Source organism: Euprymna scolopes, chromosome 3, assembly GCF_053919585.1.
Source record: "Euprymna scolopes isolate OS-2025 chromosome 3, ASM5391958v1, whole genome shotgun sequence".
NCBI classification, from domain to species: Eukaryota; Metazoa; Mollusca; class Cephalopoda; order Sepiida; family Sepiolidae; genus Euprymna; species Euprymna scolopes.
In genome coordinates, this window is record NC_136484.1 from 196,930,018 (window position 1) to 196,951,627 (window position 21,610).

The window sequence follows — 21,610 nt, forward strand, 5'->3', positions numbered from 1 at the left end:
CCCCCACCTAAGGGATGGTGCACACCATTATGCAAGATTAAGGTAAAAATCAAACTCACAGCCTATGTATATATACTCTCTTACAGACCACACCACTAGACCGATCATAACCGAACTTGACATTATGATAGTCTTCTACCTAGGAATAGCGCATACGATTTTCCAAGGTAAAGATCAGAGGGCAAGGTCATAGCTTATGTATGTATACTCTCCTATACTCTCCTGGACCGATCATGATCAAATCTGACATGATGTGTAAAATGTTTCGTGTATATCTCATTACGTGTATCTCTTTGTCTGTATCTATGTATGCAATCGTAATACGTCTACTGTCTATATATGACCGTATTCATAATGTTTTGTATGAGTGTAAAATCAAACGTTGTCATACCCTTTTCTCGCTCTTGACTTCGTCCATCGCAACTGCAAAGGGAACCGCATGCACAAAATAACAAGTCGAAAGCTTCTTTTAATTAATGCATAGTTCATTTCTTTCTCAGTCTTGGCGGTTCAACATCTTTTCTTATCAGTCGTTCTTAACTCTTTTTTGCGTTTCTTTCTCCGACGCATCATTGCGCCTACCTCGACGCGTCTATCCCGCCCAAAATCGGAAGCCAGACTGACTTGTATGCGAGAGAAAATATATCTTTCTCTCTTTCTTTAATGCCCGCTCTCTTTCTCTGTGTTTCTTTCTTTCCGCGTTCTCTTTCGCACATACCGCAATGGCCTATTTCAGACTGCTATTGTCGACCCCAGCTGCAGAGTTTGACATACGTTAGCACCTTAACCCTTTAACTCTTCTTGCATTAACCAAGCCTCACAGCAAAATCACAATTTTCAACGTGCCAACGTAACACGGGATAGATTACATATCAGATAGTCTCCGACCTAGGGATGGTGCACCCCATTTTTCAAGGTCAAAGTCAAAGGTTAAGGTTATATTTGGTGCAGATCTTCATAACTTCTCGACCTAGAGATGGTAGCGAACCTTAACTTGGTATGCACTATCCCTAGGTGGGGAGTTTACGAAGAGCCGCACCAAATATAACCTTAACCTTTGATTTCGAACTTGAAAATTTTAACATTACATTTAATGCTCGGTAACGCCGGGTACATCTGTTAGTACACATATATTTACATGTGTGTGTGTGTGTGTGTTTGTGTGTGTGTGTGTGTGTGTGTGTGTGTGTGTGTGTGTGTGTGTCGTCATCGAATGTTGTAGTAAAATGAAAAAGTTTCTTTAGAGAAATCATTGGCTTGTTTCTTGGAACACAAGCTTGCCAATTAAATTCCTTCAATCTGTTCTTAACTGTAGAAAGTGAGCTTTTTTTAAAATAAGATTTCACTGTTGTTGGATTTGGGAAGCCGCTTCAAATCTGTTTCTGAGGTTGTAGATCTTGATAGCATTGTCTTCCCCGTAAGAACTGTAGGATGACTAGATTTAGGGGCATAACGAACTGCCGGTGTTTTGCACAGTCATTCGTACCGTTTTCTCATCACATTTCAATCTGCGGCTGATTTCTCGATTGAATAAACCAGAAAAGTGGAGATTAATGAGCTCCTGACGATCACTAAGAGAAACTCAAGATATATGGACTAAATGTTACGTTGTATAACCTAGGAACAACAACAATTACGATTAGAGATGCTAAAAGGTGGTTATTTTACGATTAGAGATGCTAAAAGGTGGTTATTTTACGATTAGAGATGCTAAAAGGTGGTTATTTTACGATTAGAGATGCTAAAAGGTGGTTATTTTACAATTAGAGATGATAAAAGGTGGTTATTTTACGATTAGAGATGCTAAAAGGTGGATATTTGAAGCTAGTTTTAAGCTCATTTGTTGCTGCGGAGTGTTTTTTGTTTGCCTTCTCGATTTGCAGCTAATTTTTTAAATTGAGGTGAACACTAGGATACTTCAATTAAAAGTCAAATATGAACAGGTAAAATTATAGAGGAATAAAAGGTCAATCTAATGAGGTATAAGGTGTTTAAAGAGTTACATTCAATTTAGCTTAAATTTGCGGTTTCTAAAAAAAAAAAAAAATTGACAAGTGCGGACTTTTTTTTGCGGCACTGTACATGGGCACAAGTTTAGATGCGATGTTTGTGCAATTACGTCTTTTTAATTTGGTTTCAATTTTATCAGAGCGGAACTCATGCACACTTTTCTTTTTCTTTTTAGCTTATGAACTTTGGTTTAAACAAATCCTTTATGAAATTGATTCGGTGCGATCACTTTTCACTTCCTCGGTAAGTTGTTATTTTCACACCATTTCGAAATGTTCCTTAATCACGTCTTCATACAATTTGTTGTGTCTTCGTTTTATTTTGAAATCCAAATTAAATGCTTCATAAAATCGTCGCAATATTTTATATATTTCTATTTATTCTTAATTTACAGACGCCAACTTACAATCATTCATTGCATACAAATAATTTCTTAAAAATAGTTTAATAATGTTCTTTTGATCGCATTCAAATTGAATATGTTTAACTCTCCTAAGCTTAATAAAGTCATCTATAAAATTTACGAAGATTGATATTTCGCAACCAATTCTTCATAGAGATACTATAAAAACGTAATATTATTTGAACAGATGTCCCCACACGCTTGTTTTCTTTTAACAGTCTAATTGCATCACCCCAGACACTTCTCATATGGTCGAATCACTGAGAACTCAATTTGTCTGTCAAAGCGAATGCCCTATTTCGTTCTCTTTACAAAAACTGACATACTAAAAAATGCAGTGATCGCCATTTTGTAGTAGCGTCGCTGCATCTTTATTTATATCACTGGCCTTATTTGCGATGAAAAAACAAGTTTTCGCTTAGGATGACAATTTTCGCTTCGGAAGACAATTTAAATCAACTTTGTGCAACAGTTTCATCAACATACAATTGAGCTCAGAAAGAGATAATAATACAAGACTATAAGACATAGAAAAATAAAAGAATTGAGCCACGGAGTTCCATATTTTCAAGCAACACCATCGCAAAAGATGAGAAGTGATATACGATATTTAGTCGTAGTGATATCTCTCGAGGAACTATTTGTAAGTAGCTTCATGCTTTGACTGGATCGATTTTCAGAAAAAATGCACAAAACAACCTTGGGCGGCAATGAAAGATATCGCGCATGTACAAAGTGTTTTAATCGTTCAACGTTGGTGCGACCAGATTAGGCCAAACACAAATGATATTTGTATTGCTTTTTTCTTTTACTTTGCAAAATTATGTTTTACAAAACCAAAAGTAAAAACAACTATTTTTCTGTATGAAACAATCAAACTCCGCAAGTGACACCACGTAAGTGTTAAGAAAACAGATCTTAATTTATAACTGCTATAAAAACTTGAACAGCTTAGAAAAGTGGACTTTTTACTTTAGCTATAGACACACTTTTCCATTGCAGTCAATTTCTTTATATTATTTTCAATCCGTGTTAAAATCATCCTTGTTTTGTGTTCATTTTTTTCATGTTGAATTTCTGTCGTTTAACAAATTCCTCAACAATGTTGGCACACTTCATATTCACGTTTATCAAGGAGATTAACTCGACGTACTTATATCGCAGCTTTCTGTAGCCCTCCCCCTTTTCATGGCTTGCCGAGTTGATGGGACAATAAGTCAAACAACTTACAACAAAGCATTACTTAATAAAAATGAATTTCGCATTTTTCGTCTTCTCCCGCTAAAAAAAATTCTTGCTTTTTTGTGTTTCTTTTTTTCGGTATTTATACAGTATAGGAACCGCGTTATCATCAGCATATTCCGGGTAGATTACGTAAACCGCCGGAAGGTGCCGAAGCACTTAGCCAATGAAAATCGTAATAGCCGACAATTGGCAAACGGTAACTTTTGCTTAGTACATTTTTAATATATCTGTTGATTATTAAATTAGTAAGTGAAAGTACAGAATAGTTAAAAATCCCCCCTTCTTATGTAAATAATGGCTTTCTAAACAAAATTATTATTTGAGAAGGGTCCGTAAACTGCACAAGTAGATTTGTTATCGAATTACCTTACAATGATTGTTTTGAATAATAATTATGTTTATCCTAACTGTTTGTTAACGTTTTGAACAGTGTTCATTGTTTTCGATAAAACACACACACACACACACACACACACATACAAAAACACGAAGTTTTCGTTCGCCACCTTCCGGCGGTTTACGTAATGTGCCCGAAATATGTTGATGATAACGCTAACTTTGTCAGCACATATCCAATCTTTCAACATTTGTTATTATTGGCTATGTCTGCGGTTGAATCAACATTGAACGTTCGATTTCGATGAGTCAACAAAGTCTACCCGAAGTTCAAAAATCTAAAACCAAAACAAAACGCGTTTCAAATATCAATAAGCGTATGATGCGAAAACAAACAAACAATAATAAAATTAAACATTTACAATTTTTTTTTTTACCGGGGGTGGGGGAATATTATCTTATCAAGACCCGAAAGTCACTTAAGGATGAAGGTTAATGAGTGTACAATAATCACTGACAAAACAGCGTATTAACAGTTAGTGGTGGAAATTAATTATTTATGCGGGGAGGGGGGAGCTCAACAAGAACTTGTTTACATTGAACATAAAGACGACCATATTGTAGTCAGCTAACTACAAGATGAAATTTTCGGGCATTTTGCAGTGTAGACAACGGAACGAAAAAGTCGTTAGAACAAATATATAAATGAATACTAATAAAAACTCACCAAATAATTGCCACCGTGATATTTATTGGGTGAGTTTCTACTGATATTTTGTTTAATTTTCGATTTTGAGCCATTATTGAAACTTTGCAGATGACCGTCTCATGTTGATCATTTTTTCTTGTTCTTACATAAGATGCGGTACTATTTGTGTTTCAAACTAAATAAACGCTTTAAAATAAGCTATAACACAAAAAATATTCATGTATTCAAGAAAGTAACTTATCTTGCCTTTCGAGTATATATCAGACACAGTTAGACACAGTTAATCAACCGAGAACCACATCACTCCATATAAAAGCATATAAGATAGCAGCAAATACATACTCGAGAGTTAAAACAATGAAAAGAATATGCTGTTGTCCTAGCCCTAGTTATTACTGATCAGGCTTTATGTTGCTTAACTTCAGCGATCTAACTTAGAAGTTTAACAATCTGTAAAAAAAAAAAAAAATTAAATAAAACAAGACAAAAAAAACAAAAACAAAATAAATAACCAAAATTTAAGCGTAATCGATCAACAAAATAAAAAATTAATAATTAAAAAAAATATTGAATTTTTTTTATTTTTCGAAAATGACAAAAATGTTTGTTCTTTCATTTCAGTGCGTTGATGAAGGGAAAACCCTTCAAATTATTTGCCGTCTCAACCGAATAGTTTTAATTTTAAAGGTACGTTCACATTTAATTTTCTTTTTATTGAAGTTCCAGACATTTGGCTTAATAGAATTACACTTCACTTCCACCTCGAGCCAGACTGTCTGAAGATACCAGTTTATTGACCTAAAATGCAACAAGGATTGTGTAATTGTTTTTTCCTACACTTTTTCCAAGACTCAATCATGTTCTGCAAAGTTAAAAAAAAACAAAAACATTTATTTCCTCTACAAAACAAACTAAATATGAAAAGAAGCATAAAACGAAAAATTAGTTAATTCGGGATTAAATAAAAGGAAAAGGGTTGATATGCTGTAAAACAAACAAACAAACAAACAAACAAATAAACAAACAAACACAAACAAACAAACAAACAAAAAATCCAAACCAAACTGAATCAAAGAGTCACATTTAGAACCAGACACCGGCTAACACTTGTTACATGAGCGAAAACCCAAACACAGTCACCTGCGACGTGAACTCATATCAATCACAACACGGTATTATTGAGCACAACATATACTCCTTGTAAGCAACTAAATCTAACCTTAACCGCTCGGCTACATGCACCTCAGCAAACAACGTACGACACAGTCATGAACTACTAAATACAACAACAGCTTATACACATTCTTACGAGCTCTATCATGCACAAATATGGCGTGATCCTCGGATTTGGCAGTGGCCATCATGGAGTGCCTTGGTGTCTAGCCAAAAAGCACATCAACATTTAATATGATTTGGGGTATAAAGTTATGCTTAAGGAAAGGAAGAACTGGCCCTGACGGTATTCCAATTATAGTACTAAAAAACTTCAACCTGAACTAGCGCCCATACTTACAAAACTGTTTAAACGTTGTCTTAAGGAGAATACCTTCCATCACCCTGGAAAATTTCATCAGTATGCCTTGTATTTAAGAATTCAGGTGATCGCTCATCCCCCTCTCAGTACAGGCCAATAAGTCTCCTGTGCGTCATAAGTTGCTGGAATCTGTATTAAATAGAGAAGTAATCAACCATATCAACAAAAATAACCTTCTTAGTGACACTCAATATGGTTTCCGTTCTGCTAGATCTACAGAAGATGTGCTTGCAGTTATATCTCATAGGATTAGCAAATCTCTCGACAGAAGCAACCTTTCTAGGGCAATTGCTCTTGACATATCTAAGGCATTTGATAGGGTATGGCATAAAGGTTTACTTCACAAGATCTCCAGCTATGGTATAGCTGGAAATGTCTTCTCAATTATCAAATCATTTCTTTCTGATATGTTCATAAGAGTAGTAGTTGAAGGGAAAAATCAGAAGCTCACAGTATTAATGCTGGTGTCCCTCAGGGGTCCATCCTGGGCCCAACTTTATTTCTGATCTACATTAATGATCTTCCAAATTACATCCTTACATCATTTGTAGACATTTATGCTGATGACACTACCATTTATGATAGCACATCTAAGACAGTAAACGACCAAGTTTCTCCGATTCTCTCTCCTGTGATCTTGAGCACGTGGTACAATGGGGAAAGGAGTGGTTGGTTACTTTTAATGCATCTAAAACCAAGCTTCTCTCTTTACATCATCAACACTCTGATCCACATCTGGCATCAATTGAAATGAATGGCTCCCGTCTTGAGGAGGCCTCAAGTTTTGTACAAGCTTCTGGCCTTTACCATTATTCCTGGTCTGAAATGGAACACGTACATCAAAATGATGGGATCTTTCTATCGATCCAGTTGATATCTCACTGCTGATGCTATTCTCTATCTATATAAGAGCCAGGTACGTCCAAGGATGGAATACTGTTGCCACATCTGGGCAGGAGCTGCTAGAAAGAACTTGTCATGCCTTGATAGACTTCAAAATAGACTTCGTAGTCTCGTAGGCGATATTCTTTTCTCTTCCCTGCAACCTCTATCTCACAGAAGAGATGTTGCGAGCTTGTCTCTGATGTATCGTTATTTTCATGGAAAGTGTTCGACTGAGCTTCAGTCTATGCCTCCCCCTCACCAAACGTTCACAAGAAACATTCGCCTAGCTGAAAACACTATCAATAATTCCCCCCACTCTTTATCTGTGCCTAAACCTAAACGTAGATTCCATGAACAAAGCTTCTTTCTTAGAACTGCACGCATGTGGAATTGTCTTCCGTTTTCCTGCTTTCCGGCTGACTACAATATGGTTGTCTTCAAGTCTAACGTAAATAAGTTCTTGATGAGCCGTCCCACCAAATTTACCGAATTGATTACTATATTGTCCAATTTCTACTGTACACTCTTTAACACTTATCCTCGAGTGACTTCTTGGCCTTGATAATGTGGTGATGCCTGTGTAAAAATAAAAGTCACATAATCCGACTAATCATCTCTAAAACTTAAACCTGGCAACAATTAAAAAACAGTTTTATACTTAATTTGACGAAATTCCCACTACTTATGTTTACTACGCTATAATCACATTGGCTAATGTATACTCATTAACCCTTATCCTCGAGTGGCCTCTGGGCCTTGATAAGTGGTGACTCCTGTATATATATATATATATATATATATATATATATATATATATATATCTTTTACTCGTTGGAATTTCTTAACCCATTTTATATATATATATATATATATATATATATATATATATATATATATATATACGAGCAAATAGTTAATAAAACATGTTAAAAAAACACTGTGAAATGAGTTAAAAACATATTTAATCTGAAAAGGAAACACTAGATAAGTGGCTAGTCCTTAATCCGGAGTTTCGAAGAAATACTTTCCTTCTCATCAGAGGGTAGGAATTAGCAAAATGCGGGATCGGATTTTGTATGCAAAAGTATTTGATGAAACAACAAGTCGAAGATCTTACTTGATAACAAAAAAGTGAAGCAGAGGGAATATGGTGGAGAAAAATCTGATTACACGTGACTGGATAGTCTGGTGGAAGATAAATAATCCAGTGACGGTAAAATCCAAATATATAACTTCAAGAAAGTTAATTGAATTTCCATTTGCACAAGTAAATCCAAGGAAATCCCGAAATTGAAAGATGATCTAAAATAATCCAAAAGCAGAAATCCATAGAATAATTCACAAAAATGTGTACAAGGGAAAAAAGGAAAAAATTCCAATAATATTAATAAAAGAAAAATAAGATATGCTTTTCACTCTACTGCCGAGGCATAAATATAAATAAGAAAGATCAGGGAAGAAAAAGAGGAGGAATATATATATATATATATATATATATATATATATATATATATATATATATATATATATATATATATACCGGTTGTATCTATTGGTTTCCTATATGTAAATTCAATGTAACTCGCGTAGTTATTAAAGAGTTCTCAATGCAGGACAGAGCTGGTATATAGTCTGTTTATTATACAAACATTATTGGGACAACACTTCATTAGACCAAAAAAAGAATTCTTTTTCGGTCTGATGAAATGTTGTCCCTGAATTGGGATTCCACTGAAACATATTTGCACATATGTAACCAATAATGTTTGTATAATAAACAGACTACACACACACACACACACACACACACACACACACACACACACACACACACACACACCTATATATACATATATATATATATATGTATATATATACTAGCATTTCATCCCGTCGTTGCCCGGATGTTTGATTGTGTGATAAGCAAAAAAAACAACAAAAAAAAATCAATTCTTTAAAATTTGACCCCTATTATGACCCCTTAACATTTATTGTTTTGGGTTCAAATCAAGTTATTAAGTTAGATTCATGTTCAAGGAATCTATATCTAAAATTTCAAGTGTTTAGATCCCAAATTGTGGGAGGAGTTTGGTAGAGTTCTCAAAGGTCAAATAATTGAATTTTGACCCCCTTTACAGGCAAATATTTGGCCGAAAACCGATCACATCGATTTTCCTAAATCTCAGTACCCTGTATATCAAATTTTGAGTCTGTAGATTGAAAATTGACAAAGTTATTGCGAAGGAAAATGTACACAGACACACAGACACGTTCACTTATATATATATATATATATATATATATATATATATATATATATATATATATATATATATATGAAATGAAGCTTAGTACGTTTCTGAATTTTTTAAATAAAGATCAGTTATTCGTATTATTTGGATTTTATGGAAGGTTCTCCTCTTGAGTGTTATTTTTCACGACGTTTCGACCGATGTAACTATCGAACTTCTAAAGGTTGATTTTGTTAAACTCGAGAATCTTTCTGTCAAACTCGGGAATCTGCACAGAATTTCGAACGGAACCCTTTATATAATTTACGATGTTAGCACGCTGTCTTTCCATTAGCCATAATCAAGAAGAAATTTTAAGTAATTTGCAATTGTCTTCTTAGTACTGCCTGCAATAAAGATTGAACCTTCAACAGCCAGAAAAGTGTCATCTAGAACTGGATTTCATTTAGTACTTTATCCGTTACGTTAATGACTAGGTGTATCAGAATTTTTAGGGAATTTTTGACACCCCTTACACGAAACTGCGAATAAAATATAAAAAACTCGTAATTTCTTATTTTAAAAGTGGGTTGTTTATTTTCTTTATGGAATATAATTCTAAAATAAACTATTGAAGTTGTTTAAAAAATAATAGAAATATTATTTTTTATTTTTTAAAAAACAGTGCCGGCGCGTCTTCATGCAGCCATTTTTTTACGTTAAAAAATCAATTGAATTTTACATGTTAATTTTTTTTTCAATTTTTAAACTTTAAAAATCTATCAAAATTTTTCTATTGGTTAAATTTTTATGATATTTTCAGGGTCAATGTGAAATTTGATGCTCTTTTCAATAAATCAAATATAATATTTTAGACAAACTTTTTTTTTAAAATTCACTCCCATTTTGAAATGTCTATTAAAATTTTAATTATTAATTTACGTACGAAAGTTTTATCTATCACAGATTGGAGATAAAAGATCAATAAATAATATATTGTAAATTAAAACAACAAAAAGGAAGTGTTTTTTTTTTTTTGGAATTTACCTGTAAAGTCCAAAGTGTAAAAGTTTTTTTTAAAAACCACGTTGATTTTTTTTTAATTGGAAGCCTATGTTCTACTTATATTGTCCAGTAAGTAATGGACGATGACGATATTTTTTTTATATTTCATTCAATGTTTTCTTTTTTTGATATAAAAAGAAATTCACTCGATAAAGAAGAAAATTATGTATTTCTTTGAGAAAAGAAAAAAAATTCCTCGAGTGTTTTTTTTTTTAAGGCAAAATCTTATAAGTAAAATTTGCCTATTTTTAAACTATGGGAATACATATTTCTTCAGGCACAAGGCTACACAGTTAACGCGAACGTATGGTTTTTATTGCTTTCTGTCCATCCGTAGTTCTAAACAAGGACAAACGGCGAGTTCCGGTTTTTCGATAAAGACGCAAAAATGCTTGCGTCATCGCGCTTTTTTTCAAACAGTCGTTTAAAAAATCTTTTATTTAAAAAATAAATGGATTTTAAAATATAAATATGGATAAATTCTGAACAATGAAGAATGCAACTAAATATTCAATAGTATTCATATATAGGTAAGTTTTTTTTCGAATTTATATCGATTTTTTATAACCGAAGAAAGTAAAATTTCGTTGATTTTCTTCAAGTCTTTTTTAAAGAAAACTAATTTTAAAAAACAAATATGGCATAATTTGCTATTAAACCTGTTATTTTTTTTTTTTTTAATTTTGGTTTTTGCTCCTTTAATTGAAAAAAAAATTAGGGGTTGAATTACATTTTTCAAATAGTTATAAGCTTGTAAAAATAGGAGGTCGAATTATTCAATTTTTTTTCCACGCATTTTTAAGATCGGTTTCTGACACTGCTAGTTAACGAACGACCCATGCTAGTTTTCGAGTTCGTCAAGATACACCGGGACTTTTTAAATAGCACTCGAGATAAGAATAGCAGTCCTAATAATTCGAATAATACAAATTATTAATCCTTATCTCAAAAATTCAGAAACATGGTACTTCTTCATTTACCGACCCGTCGTTTCCACGATGTTTTTCGGGTGTGTTGGACCATTGACTGGAATAAGCGGAAGCGGCCGATCGTTAAGCGTTAAACCGCTAGGAGAAATTTATAATGACCCAACTTAGTGGAAATCGCAGTTCGGTAAAAACGAAAGCACCTGGGAAGTGAACTAGATTCGTGATCCATGATTTTTGCGGCGGTCTTTCTGAAATTGAAAGCGAAACGTTTGTACCGGTTTTGGTTTATGTCACATTAGTCAGCTTCAACAACGGATTAGAAGTAAAAGGCAAAATGTCGGACAGAAGCAGCAGCAGCTCGTGTCCTGTTTCCCCCCTCCCCCCGACACTAACTCCTCCTGCGCCATCGTCCTTAGTCGTACTGATATTCAAAACACTCACGTTCTCTAAATAAACAAAAAACAAAACGGATTCTTGGAATTTCGTTTCGTTTCCTTTTTTCTTCGTTCGCTTTTTTTTTTTCTTCTTTTCGTTTTGTAAGTTGCGATAAAAGCTGATAGTCATGTTACTGCAGCTTAAATTACTATACAACAAGAATGTGGGGGTCAAGCTGGACAATGACTTTATTGAGAATCGCCAGTCGACTGCTAACCCTACTTCAAGCGCATTATGTGACCATGGCGATGACCTCATATCATTTGACCAGTGACCTTTTCAAGCGATGTTTGTTTATATAATTAGTGTAGGGGATTGGATGGTGGGGGGGGGTGAGCAACAAAAATCAGCTGATAATAATGAGGAGTGACAGCGACTTATTAAATGTGCGAGACTATTTTAAAACTACTCTCTCCCCCGTCTCTCTCTCTCTCTCTCTCACTCTTTTCTCGCTCTCTTCAAAGTATACATTTTCTTTCTCTACTCAGAATGACGCCATAATGTGAGTCCAATTATCACAAAGTTTTGATAATTATAACCATCAAAACATTTCACAGTAAGAACTCGACAAAACAACAACAAAAATAATTTCATAAAAGCAATCATCGAAAGAAAAATACGATACACGTCGTCCTATGAATGTTTTCTTTCTTTTGAAAATAATTTCGTTGTTGGTCGTTCTGTTGATAAATTATTGATTTGTACAAAAAAACAAAACAAAAAGAAACAAAAAAAGGAAAGAAAAGAAAAGAAACGAAAAGAAAACACACATAAAAAAAAAAAACAACAAAAAGCATTCCGTTATGGCTGAAGAAAACGCTTTGTTTTTAGCGGCTGATTCAAGTTCAACCTTTTACAACTCCAAGGGAGGCGTTTGTTGCCTGTGTGCGACTGCCGTGGTCGGGTCACTGATCGGGGCCCTAATGGTGGCCATTGGGGTGTGCGTGCTCCTTAACTATTCGATGTTCGATACAAGTGATTTACCGGACACGTTCATGTATTATAAGTCGTCACCGTTGGTCGGATTCACGGTTTTTTGTTTTGGGCTGTTCTGTCTTGTTGTCGCGGCCACCATCGGAACTCTCATGCTGATTGTCGGCGACAATCACCATGACGACGGTTTTCAATATACAAGGTTTTCAAACAGACGTCTGGAAAACGTGGCATCGTCGTTGGACTAAGAGATGGACGAAATAAGACAGTCTACAAAAATCAAATTATTTTATTTTTAAGGAAGCAGCCTCGCGTTTGTCCTAAAACCGGAAAAAATGTTTTAAAATGTAACGGGAAAATTCACGAGAAATTAACGTTTTTATAAACATAAAACGTTTTGAAAGTTAAAAAAAGAATTCAATTTTCATAATATATTTTTTGCTTTCGTCGTTAAAAGTAAAAGTTTTCATTTAAAACTGATGACATTATTCATCGGTAGTTGAAAAAGTTTGGAATCTCAAAATAAAAACTTTACGCCAGGAAATAACACAAAACATTTCATTAAAAAATGAATCCATAAAAAATGAATCCATAGTTATGCATGCAATCGCGCGCGTGCACGCGCACACACACACACACACACACACACACACACACACACACACACACACACACACACACGTGTGTGTGTGTGTGCGTGTGTGTGTGTGTGTGTATGTGTAACGATGATAAATGATAAAATTAGCCTTATAACTTTACTGCAGTTTCAATATTCAAATGTATTAATTATTTTATTAATATATTTCCCAAGATTGGATAAACTCTGAAACTACTGTAAAATATTAAGACAAGCGACATTTATTATTTATTATTGTTATAAGACTATGTCTGAATTGATATTGAGCACTTTGTGCCTACAAAGTCTATTGTTCGGTTTGATTACAATTCTGAAAAAATTATATATATTTTGTCGGAATACTATTTCCATTATTTTCATATATATATATATATATATATATATATATATATATATATATATATATATAGTATGAAAATATAAATGGCGAGTAAGCCAGAAAAATGTTCAAGTTTGATTGCTGAAGAAAATCACCAAAAAGTAATTTCCATAGATATTAGACTGCGAGTACTCCCTGGCGTTGGCCATGTGCCAGACAAAGGTAAGCTCATAAATTAACTATGTCTATGTCTTACTTCCTGTAAAGATAAAAACTCAGGGTAAAAGACTTGAATTGATTTTATGACACGGGTTCGTTTGCAATGTATTAAAAAAAAATATTGACTGATTCTGTAGTCTGTCGGGCAGCATTTCTTTATACGTGAAGAGTAAAGGGAGACTAGAAATACCAAAGGCAATTATTTCATGTTTCACTTCTTGATTAGATGAGGCACAACAATATTTTTCTATACACACAGACTCTAATCAGACTCTTTGATCTCAACAAAATCTTCGAGTGGTTTTTGTGTTTCAATAAATGCTGTATGTACTGCGCCGAATCGTAGACATTTTCAGGCTGGTACCTGGGGGGCGCATTAATTAACTTGGAGAGATGCACCCCAGTCGTTTTAAGACATTCATCTCGAAGAACGGAACTTTGATGCAAAAACCTGTATACTCTGTCCTGTGACAGTCATTTGCACCGATAAAAGTTAGCATTAAAAACAAAACGTGTGGTTGGTTCTACACAAAGCCTTCACCATTATAATACGTAATAACGAGGAATAATTTGCTTCACCACTATAGTACGTAATAACGATGAATAATTTGCTCGGTGGACTAATTTGCAATAAAATAAGGTACTCTTGCATAATTTGACCCGGGTCCTCGTGATTTCCCGTCAAACCCGGATCGGGTGAGACCGGCAATTATCGGTGATAGCCGAGCGGCGTAACAGACGCAGGCTAAGGAAAAAAAGCAAAAAAAAAAAAAAAAAAAAAAAGAAAAAAACAACGCAATTTCTTTTTTTTAGTAAACATTTATGATTACATTCGTTGCCTCTCATTCTTTGGGAAAGCAATTTCTTTTCCTGACAAAAGGAAATTGTCTGCATCGGCGTTTTCATTTGTCAGGTTAGCGTTTCAACATTTGAACAACGCTCGGCGGACGGCGATGATTGCTGGTCTCGCCCGATCCGAGCTTGACGGGAAATCACGAAGATCCGGGTCAAATTATACAGGGATTGCGTATGTATTATTATAGAATCAATCCTCTATTGATTATTATATATTACGAGGAATAATTTGCTCGGTGGAATAATTTGCAATAAAAGAAAATAAATAATAACGACAATGTCGTTCATAAAATTCTGTGTTTTTTTACAATATCACGTCAGCTGATATTTTTTTGGCGAAGAATGCCCTGGAAACTCACTTCTGATTAATGTTAAGTTTTTAAATATGCAAATAAAGAAATGATTTGCGGTCATTTTAAATGATACCTCTCCTTTTATCGTAAATTGAATTAATTTATGAGAAAAATAATAAAAATAGTGCGATACACCCGGGCAGTAACATGGGATCACTTGATCAGTAGTCGAATGCTCAACTACTGTCAGCAATCTGCTTTTTTCTAAGAAGAAGATATTTGTTGAGATTTTATTATCTCCCTTGCTGGTGCAACCTAAGATATTCCCCTGTAAAAATTCTTTGTCATTTATAAGAAAGAAAGACTATTTTAAGGATCGGATATATAAAAATATAAATTATCTTTGTGTGAAATTTGCAAAAGATAGGCTTAGCCGTTTTGGAACCTATGAGGAAGGAACTCACACACACACACACACACACACACACACACACACACACACACACACACACACACACACACACACACACAAGTGACTTTTATACAACAATAGCTATATATAATGTGAGATTCTTGGAGCGGATACAAAAATCTTAGTCAAATTTGTTCATCCTGAAATTACTTATCTATTTGTCAATCAATTTATTTGCTACCCCCCCTCTCTCTCTCTCTCTCTCTCTCTCTCTCTCTCTCTATATATATATATATATATATATATATATATATATACATATATATATACATATATATATACATATATATATACATATATATATGTATATATATACTAGCATTTCATCCCGTCGTTGCCCGGATGTTTGATTGTGTGATAAGCAAAAAAAGCAACAAAAAAAAATCAATTCTTTAAAATTTGACCCCTATTATGACCCCTTAACATTTATTGTTTTGGGTTCAAATCAAGTTATTAAGTTAGATTCATGTTCAAGGAATCTATATCTAAAATTTCAAGTGTTTAGATCCCAAATTGTGGGAGGAGTTTGGTAGAGTTCTCAAAGGTCAAATAATTGAATTTTGACCCCCTTTACAGGCAAATATTTGGCCGAAAACCGATCACATCGATTTTCCTAAATCTCAGTACCCTGTATATCAAATTTTGAGTCTGTAGATTGAAAATTGACAAAGTTATTGTGAAGGAAAATGTACACAGACACACAGACACGTTCACTTATATATATATATATATATATATATATATATATATATATATATATATATATATATATGAAATGAAGCTTAGTACGTTTCTGAATTTTTTAAATAAAGATCAGTTATTCGTATTATTTGGATTTTATGGAAGGTTCTCCTCTTGAGTGTTATTTGCTTAGTACGTTTGATGCAAAAACCTGTATACTCTGTCCTGTGACAGTCATTTGCACCGATAAAAGTTAGCATTAAAAACAAAACGTGTGGTTGGTTCTACACAAAGCCTTCACCATTATAATACGTAATAACGAGGAATAATTTGCTTCACCACTATAGTACGTAATAACGATGAATAATTTGCTCGGTGGACTAATTTGCAATAAAATAAGGTACTCTTGCATAATTTGACCCGGGTCCTCGTGATTTCCCGTCAAACTCGGATCGGGTGAGACCGGCAATTATCGGTGATAGCCGAGCGGCGTAACAGACGCAGGCTAAGGAAAAAAAGCAAAAAAAAAAAAAAAAAAAAAAGAAAAAAACAACGCAATTTCTTTTTTTTAGTAAACATTTATGATTACATTCGTTGCCTCTCATTCTTTGGGAAAGCAATTTCTTTTCCTGACAAAAGGAAATTGTCTGCATCGGCGTTTTCATTTGTCAGGTTAGCGTTTCAACATTTGAACAACGCTCGGCGGACGGCGATGATTGCTGGTCTCGCCCGATCCGAGCTTGACGGGAAATCACGAAGATCCGGGTCAAATTATACAGGGATTGCGTATGTATTATTATAGAATCAATCCTCTATTGATTATTATATATTACGAGGAATAATTTGCTCGGTGGAATAATTTGCAATAAAAGAAAATAAATAATAACGACAATGTCGTTCATAAAATTCTGTGTTTTTTTACAATATCACGTCAGCTGATATTTTTTTGGCGAAGAATGCCCTGGAAACTCACTTCTGATTAATGTTAAGTTTTTAAATATGCAAATAAAGAAATGATTTGCGGTCATTTTAAATGATACCTCTCCTTTTATCGTAAATTGAATTAATTTATGAGAAAAATAATAAAAATAGTGCGATACACCCGGGCAGTAACATGGGATCACTTGATCAGTAGTCGAATGCTCAACTACTGTCAGCAATCTGCTTTTTTCTAAGAAGAAGATATTTGTTGAGATTTTATTATCTCCCTTGCTGGTGCAACCTAAGATATTCCCCTGTAAAAATTCTTTGTCATTTATAAGAAAGAAAGACTATTTTAAGGATCGGATATATAAAAATATAAATTATCTTTGTGTGAAATTTGCAAAAGATACGCTTAGCCGTTTTGGAACCTATGAGGAAGGAACTCACACACACACACACACACACACACACACACACACACACACACACACACACACACACACACACACAAGTGACTTTTATACAACAATAGCTATATATAATGTGAGATTCTTGGAGCGGATACAAAAATCTTAGTCAAATTTGTTCATCCTGAAATTACTTATCTATTTGTCAATCAATTTATTTGCTACCCCCCCTCTCTCTCTCTCTCTCTCTCTCTCTCTCTCTATATATATATATATATATATATATATATATATATATATACATATATATATACATATATATATACATATATATATATATATATATGTATATATATACTAGCATTTCATCCCGTCGTTGCCCGGATGTTTGATTGTGTGATAAGCAAAAAAAGCAACAAAAAAAAATCAATTCTTTAAAATTTGACCCCTATTATGACCCCTTAACATTTATTGTTTTGGGTTCAAATCAAGTTATTAAGTTAGATTCATGTTCAAGGAATCTATATCTAAAATTTCAAGTGTTTAGATCCCAAATTGTGGGAGGAGTTTGGTAGAGTTCTCAAAGGTCAAATAATTGAATTTTGACCCCCTTTACAGGCAAATATTTGGCCGAAAACCGATCACATCGATTTTCCTAAATCTCAGTACCCTGTATATCAAATTTTGAGTCTGTAGATTGAAAATTGACAAAGTTATTGTGAAGGAAAATGTACACAGACACACAGACACGTTCACTTATATATATATATATATATATATATATATATATATATATATATATATATATATGAAATGAAGCTTAGTACGTTTCTGAATTTTTTAAATAAAGATCAGTTATTCGTATTATTTGGATTTTATGGAAGGTTCTCCTCTTGAGTGTTATTTTTCACGACGTTTCGACCGATGTAACTATCGAACTTCTAAAGGTTGATTTTGTTAAACTCGAGAATCTTTCTGTCAAACTCGGGAATCTGCACAGAATTTCGAACGGAACCCTTTATATAATTTACGATGTTAGCACGCTGTCTTTCCATTAGCCATAATCAAGAAGAAATTTTAAGTAATTTGCAATTGTCTTCTTAGTACTGCCTGCAATAAAGATTGAACCTTCAACAGCCAGAAAAGTGTCATCTAGAACTGGATTTCATTTAGTACTTTATCCGTTACGTTAATGACTAGGTGTATCAGAATTTTTAGGGAATTTTTGACACCCCTTACACGAAACTGCGAATAAAATATAAAAAACTCGTAATTTCTTATTTTAAAAGTGGGTTGTTTATTTTCTTTATGGAATATAATTCTAAAATAAACTATTGAAGTTGTTTAAAAAATAATAGAAATATTATTTTTTATTTTTTAAAAAACAGTGCCGGCGCGTCTTCATGCAGCCATTTTTTTACGTTAAAAAATCAATTTAATTTTACATGTTAATTTTTTTTTCAATTTTTAAACTTTAAAAATCTATCAAAATTTTTCTATTGGTTAAATTTTTATGATATTTTCAGGGTCAATGTGAAATTTGATGCTCTTTTCAATAAATCAAATATAATATTTTAGACAAACTTTTTTTTTAAAATTCACTCCCATTTTGAAATGTCTATTAAAATTTTAATCATTAATTTACGTACGAAAGTTTTATCTATCACAGATTGGAGATAAAAGATCAATAAATAATATATTGTAAATTAAAACAACAAAAAGGAAGTGTTTTTTTTTTTGGAATTTACCTGTAAAGTCCAAAGTGTAAAAGTTTTTTTTAAAAACCACGTTGATTTTTTTTTAATTGGAAGCCTATGTTCTACTTATATTGTCCAGTAAGTAATGGACGATGACGATGTTTTTTTTATATTTCATTCAATGTTTTCTTTTTTTGATATAAAAAGAAATTCACTCGATAAAGAAGAAAATTATGTATTTCTTTGAGAAAAGAAAAAAAATTCCTCGAGTGTTTTTTTTTTTAAGGCAAAATCTTATAAGTAAAATTTGCCTATTTTTAAACTATGGGAATACATATTTCTTCAGGCACAAGGCTACACAGTTAACGCGAACGTATGGTTTTTATTGCTTTCTGTCCATCCGTAGTTCTAAACAAGGACAAACGGCGAGTTCCGGGCAGTAACATGGGATCACTTGATCAGTAGTCGAATGCTCAACTACTGTCAGCAATCTGCTTTTTTCTAAGAAGAAGATATTTGTTGAGATTTTATTATCTCCCTTGCTGGTGCAACCTAAGATATTCCCCTGTAAAAATTCTTTGTCATTTATAAGAAAGAAAGACTATTTTAAGGATCGGATATATAAAAATATAAATTATCTTTGTGTGAAATTTGCAAAAGATAGGCTTAGCCGTTTTGGAACCTATGAGGAAGGAACTCACACACACACACACACACACACACACACACACACACACACACACACACACAAGTGACTTTTATACAACAATAGCTATATATAATGTGAGATTCTTGGAGCGGATACAAAAATCTTAGTCAAATTTGTTCATCCTGAAATTACTTATCTATTTGTCAATCAATTTATTTGCTACCCCCCCTCTCTCTCTCTCTCTCTCTCTCTCTATATATATATATATATATATATATATATATATATATATATACATATATATATACATATATATATACATATATATATATATATATATGTATATATATACTAGCATTTCATCCCGTCGTTGCCCGGATGTTTGATTGTGTGATAAGCAAAAAAAGCAACAAAAAAAAATCAATTCTTTAAAATTTGACCCCTATTATGACCCCTTAACATTTATTGTTTTGGGTTCAAATCAAGTTATTAAGTTAGATTCATGTTCAAGGAATCTATATCTAAAATTTCAAGTGTTTAGATCCCAAATTGTGGGAGGAGTTTGGTAGAGTTCTCAAAGGTCAAATAATTGAATTTTGACCCCCTTTACAGGCAAATATTTGGCCGAAAACCGATCACATCGATTTTCCTAAATCTCAGTACCCTGTATATCAAATTTTGAGTCTGTAGATTGAAAATTGACAAAGTTATTGTGAAGGAAAATGTACACAGACACACAGACACGTTCACTTATATATATATATATATATATATATATATATATATATATATATATGAAATGAAGCTTAGTACGTTTCTGAATTTTTTAAATAAAGATCAGTTATTCGTATTATTTGGATTTTATGGAAGGTTCTCCTCTTGAGTGTTATTTGCTTAGTACGTTTGATGCAAAAACCTGTATACTCTGTCCTGTGACAGTCATTTGCACCGATAAAAGTTAGCATTAAAAACAAAACGTGTGGTTGGTTCTACACAAAGCCTTCACCATTATAATACGTAATAACGAGGAATAATTTGCTTCACCACTATAGTACGTAATAACGATGAATAATTTGCTCGGTGGACTAATTTGCAATAAAATAAGGTACTCTTGCATAATTTGACCCGGGTCCTCGTGATTTCCCGTCAAACCCGGATCAGGTGAGACCGGCAATTATCGGTGATAGCCGAGCGGCGTAACAGACGCAGGCTAAGGAAAAAAAGCAAAAAAAAAAAAAAAAAAAAAAGAAAAAAACAACGCAATTTCTTTTTTTTAGTAAACATTTATGATTACATTCGTTGCCTCTCATTCTTTGGGAAAGCAATTTCTTTTCCTGACAAAAGGAAATTGTCTGCATCGGCGTTTTCATTTGTCAGGTTAGCGTTTCAACATTTGAACAACGCTCGGCGGACGGCGATGATTGCTGGTCTCGCCCGATCCGAGCTTGACGGGAAATCACGAAGATCCGGGTCAAATTATACAGGGATTGCGTATGTATTATTATAGAATCAATCCTCTATTGATTATTATATATTACGAGGAATAATTTGCTCGGTGGAATAATTTGCAATAAAAGAAAATAAATAATAACGACAATGTCGTTCATAAAATTCTGTGTTTTTTTACAATATCACGTCAGCTGATATTTTTTTGGCGAAGAATGCCCTGGAAACTCACTTCTGATTAATGTTAAGTTTTTAAATATGCAAATAAAGAAATGATTTGCGGTCATTTTAAATGA

The 21,610-nt window shown here is 33.3% G+C and overlaps 1 protein-coding gene across 3 annotated transcripts in view; it reads left to right on the top strand.

Annotated features, from left to right (window-relative positions):
* The window catches only part of LOC145260657 (tryptophan 2,3-dioxygenase-like), a 172,081-nt gene that overhangs the window by 90,697 nt on the left and 59,774 nt on the right, over window positions 1–21,610 (top strand). For 2 of the 3 annotated variants that reach the window (XM_080119012.1, XM_080119003.1), the window contains exons 4-5: window positions 2,186–2,253; window positions 5,325–5,390. In XM_080119012.1, the coding sequence (XP_079975138.1) occupies window positions 2,186–2,253; window positions 5,325–5,390 (134 nt within the window). Of the gene's footprint in view, window positions 1–2,185; window positions 2,254–4,623; window positions 4,751–5,324; window positions 5,391–21,610 lie in introns of those variants that run through there. The other variant, XM_080119020.1, reaches the window with a different exon arrangement.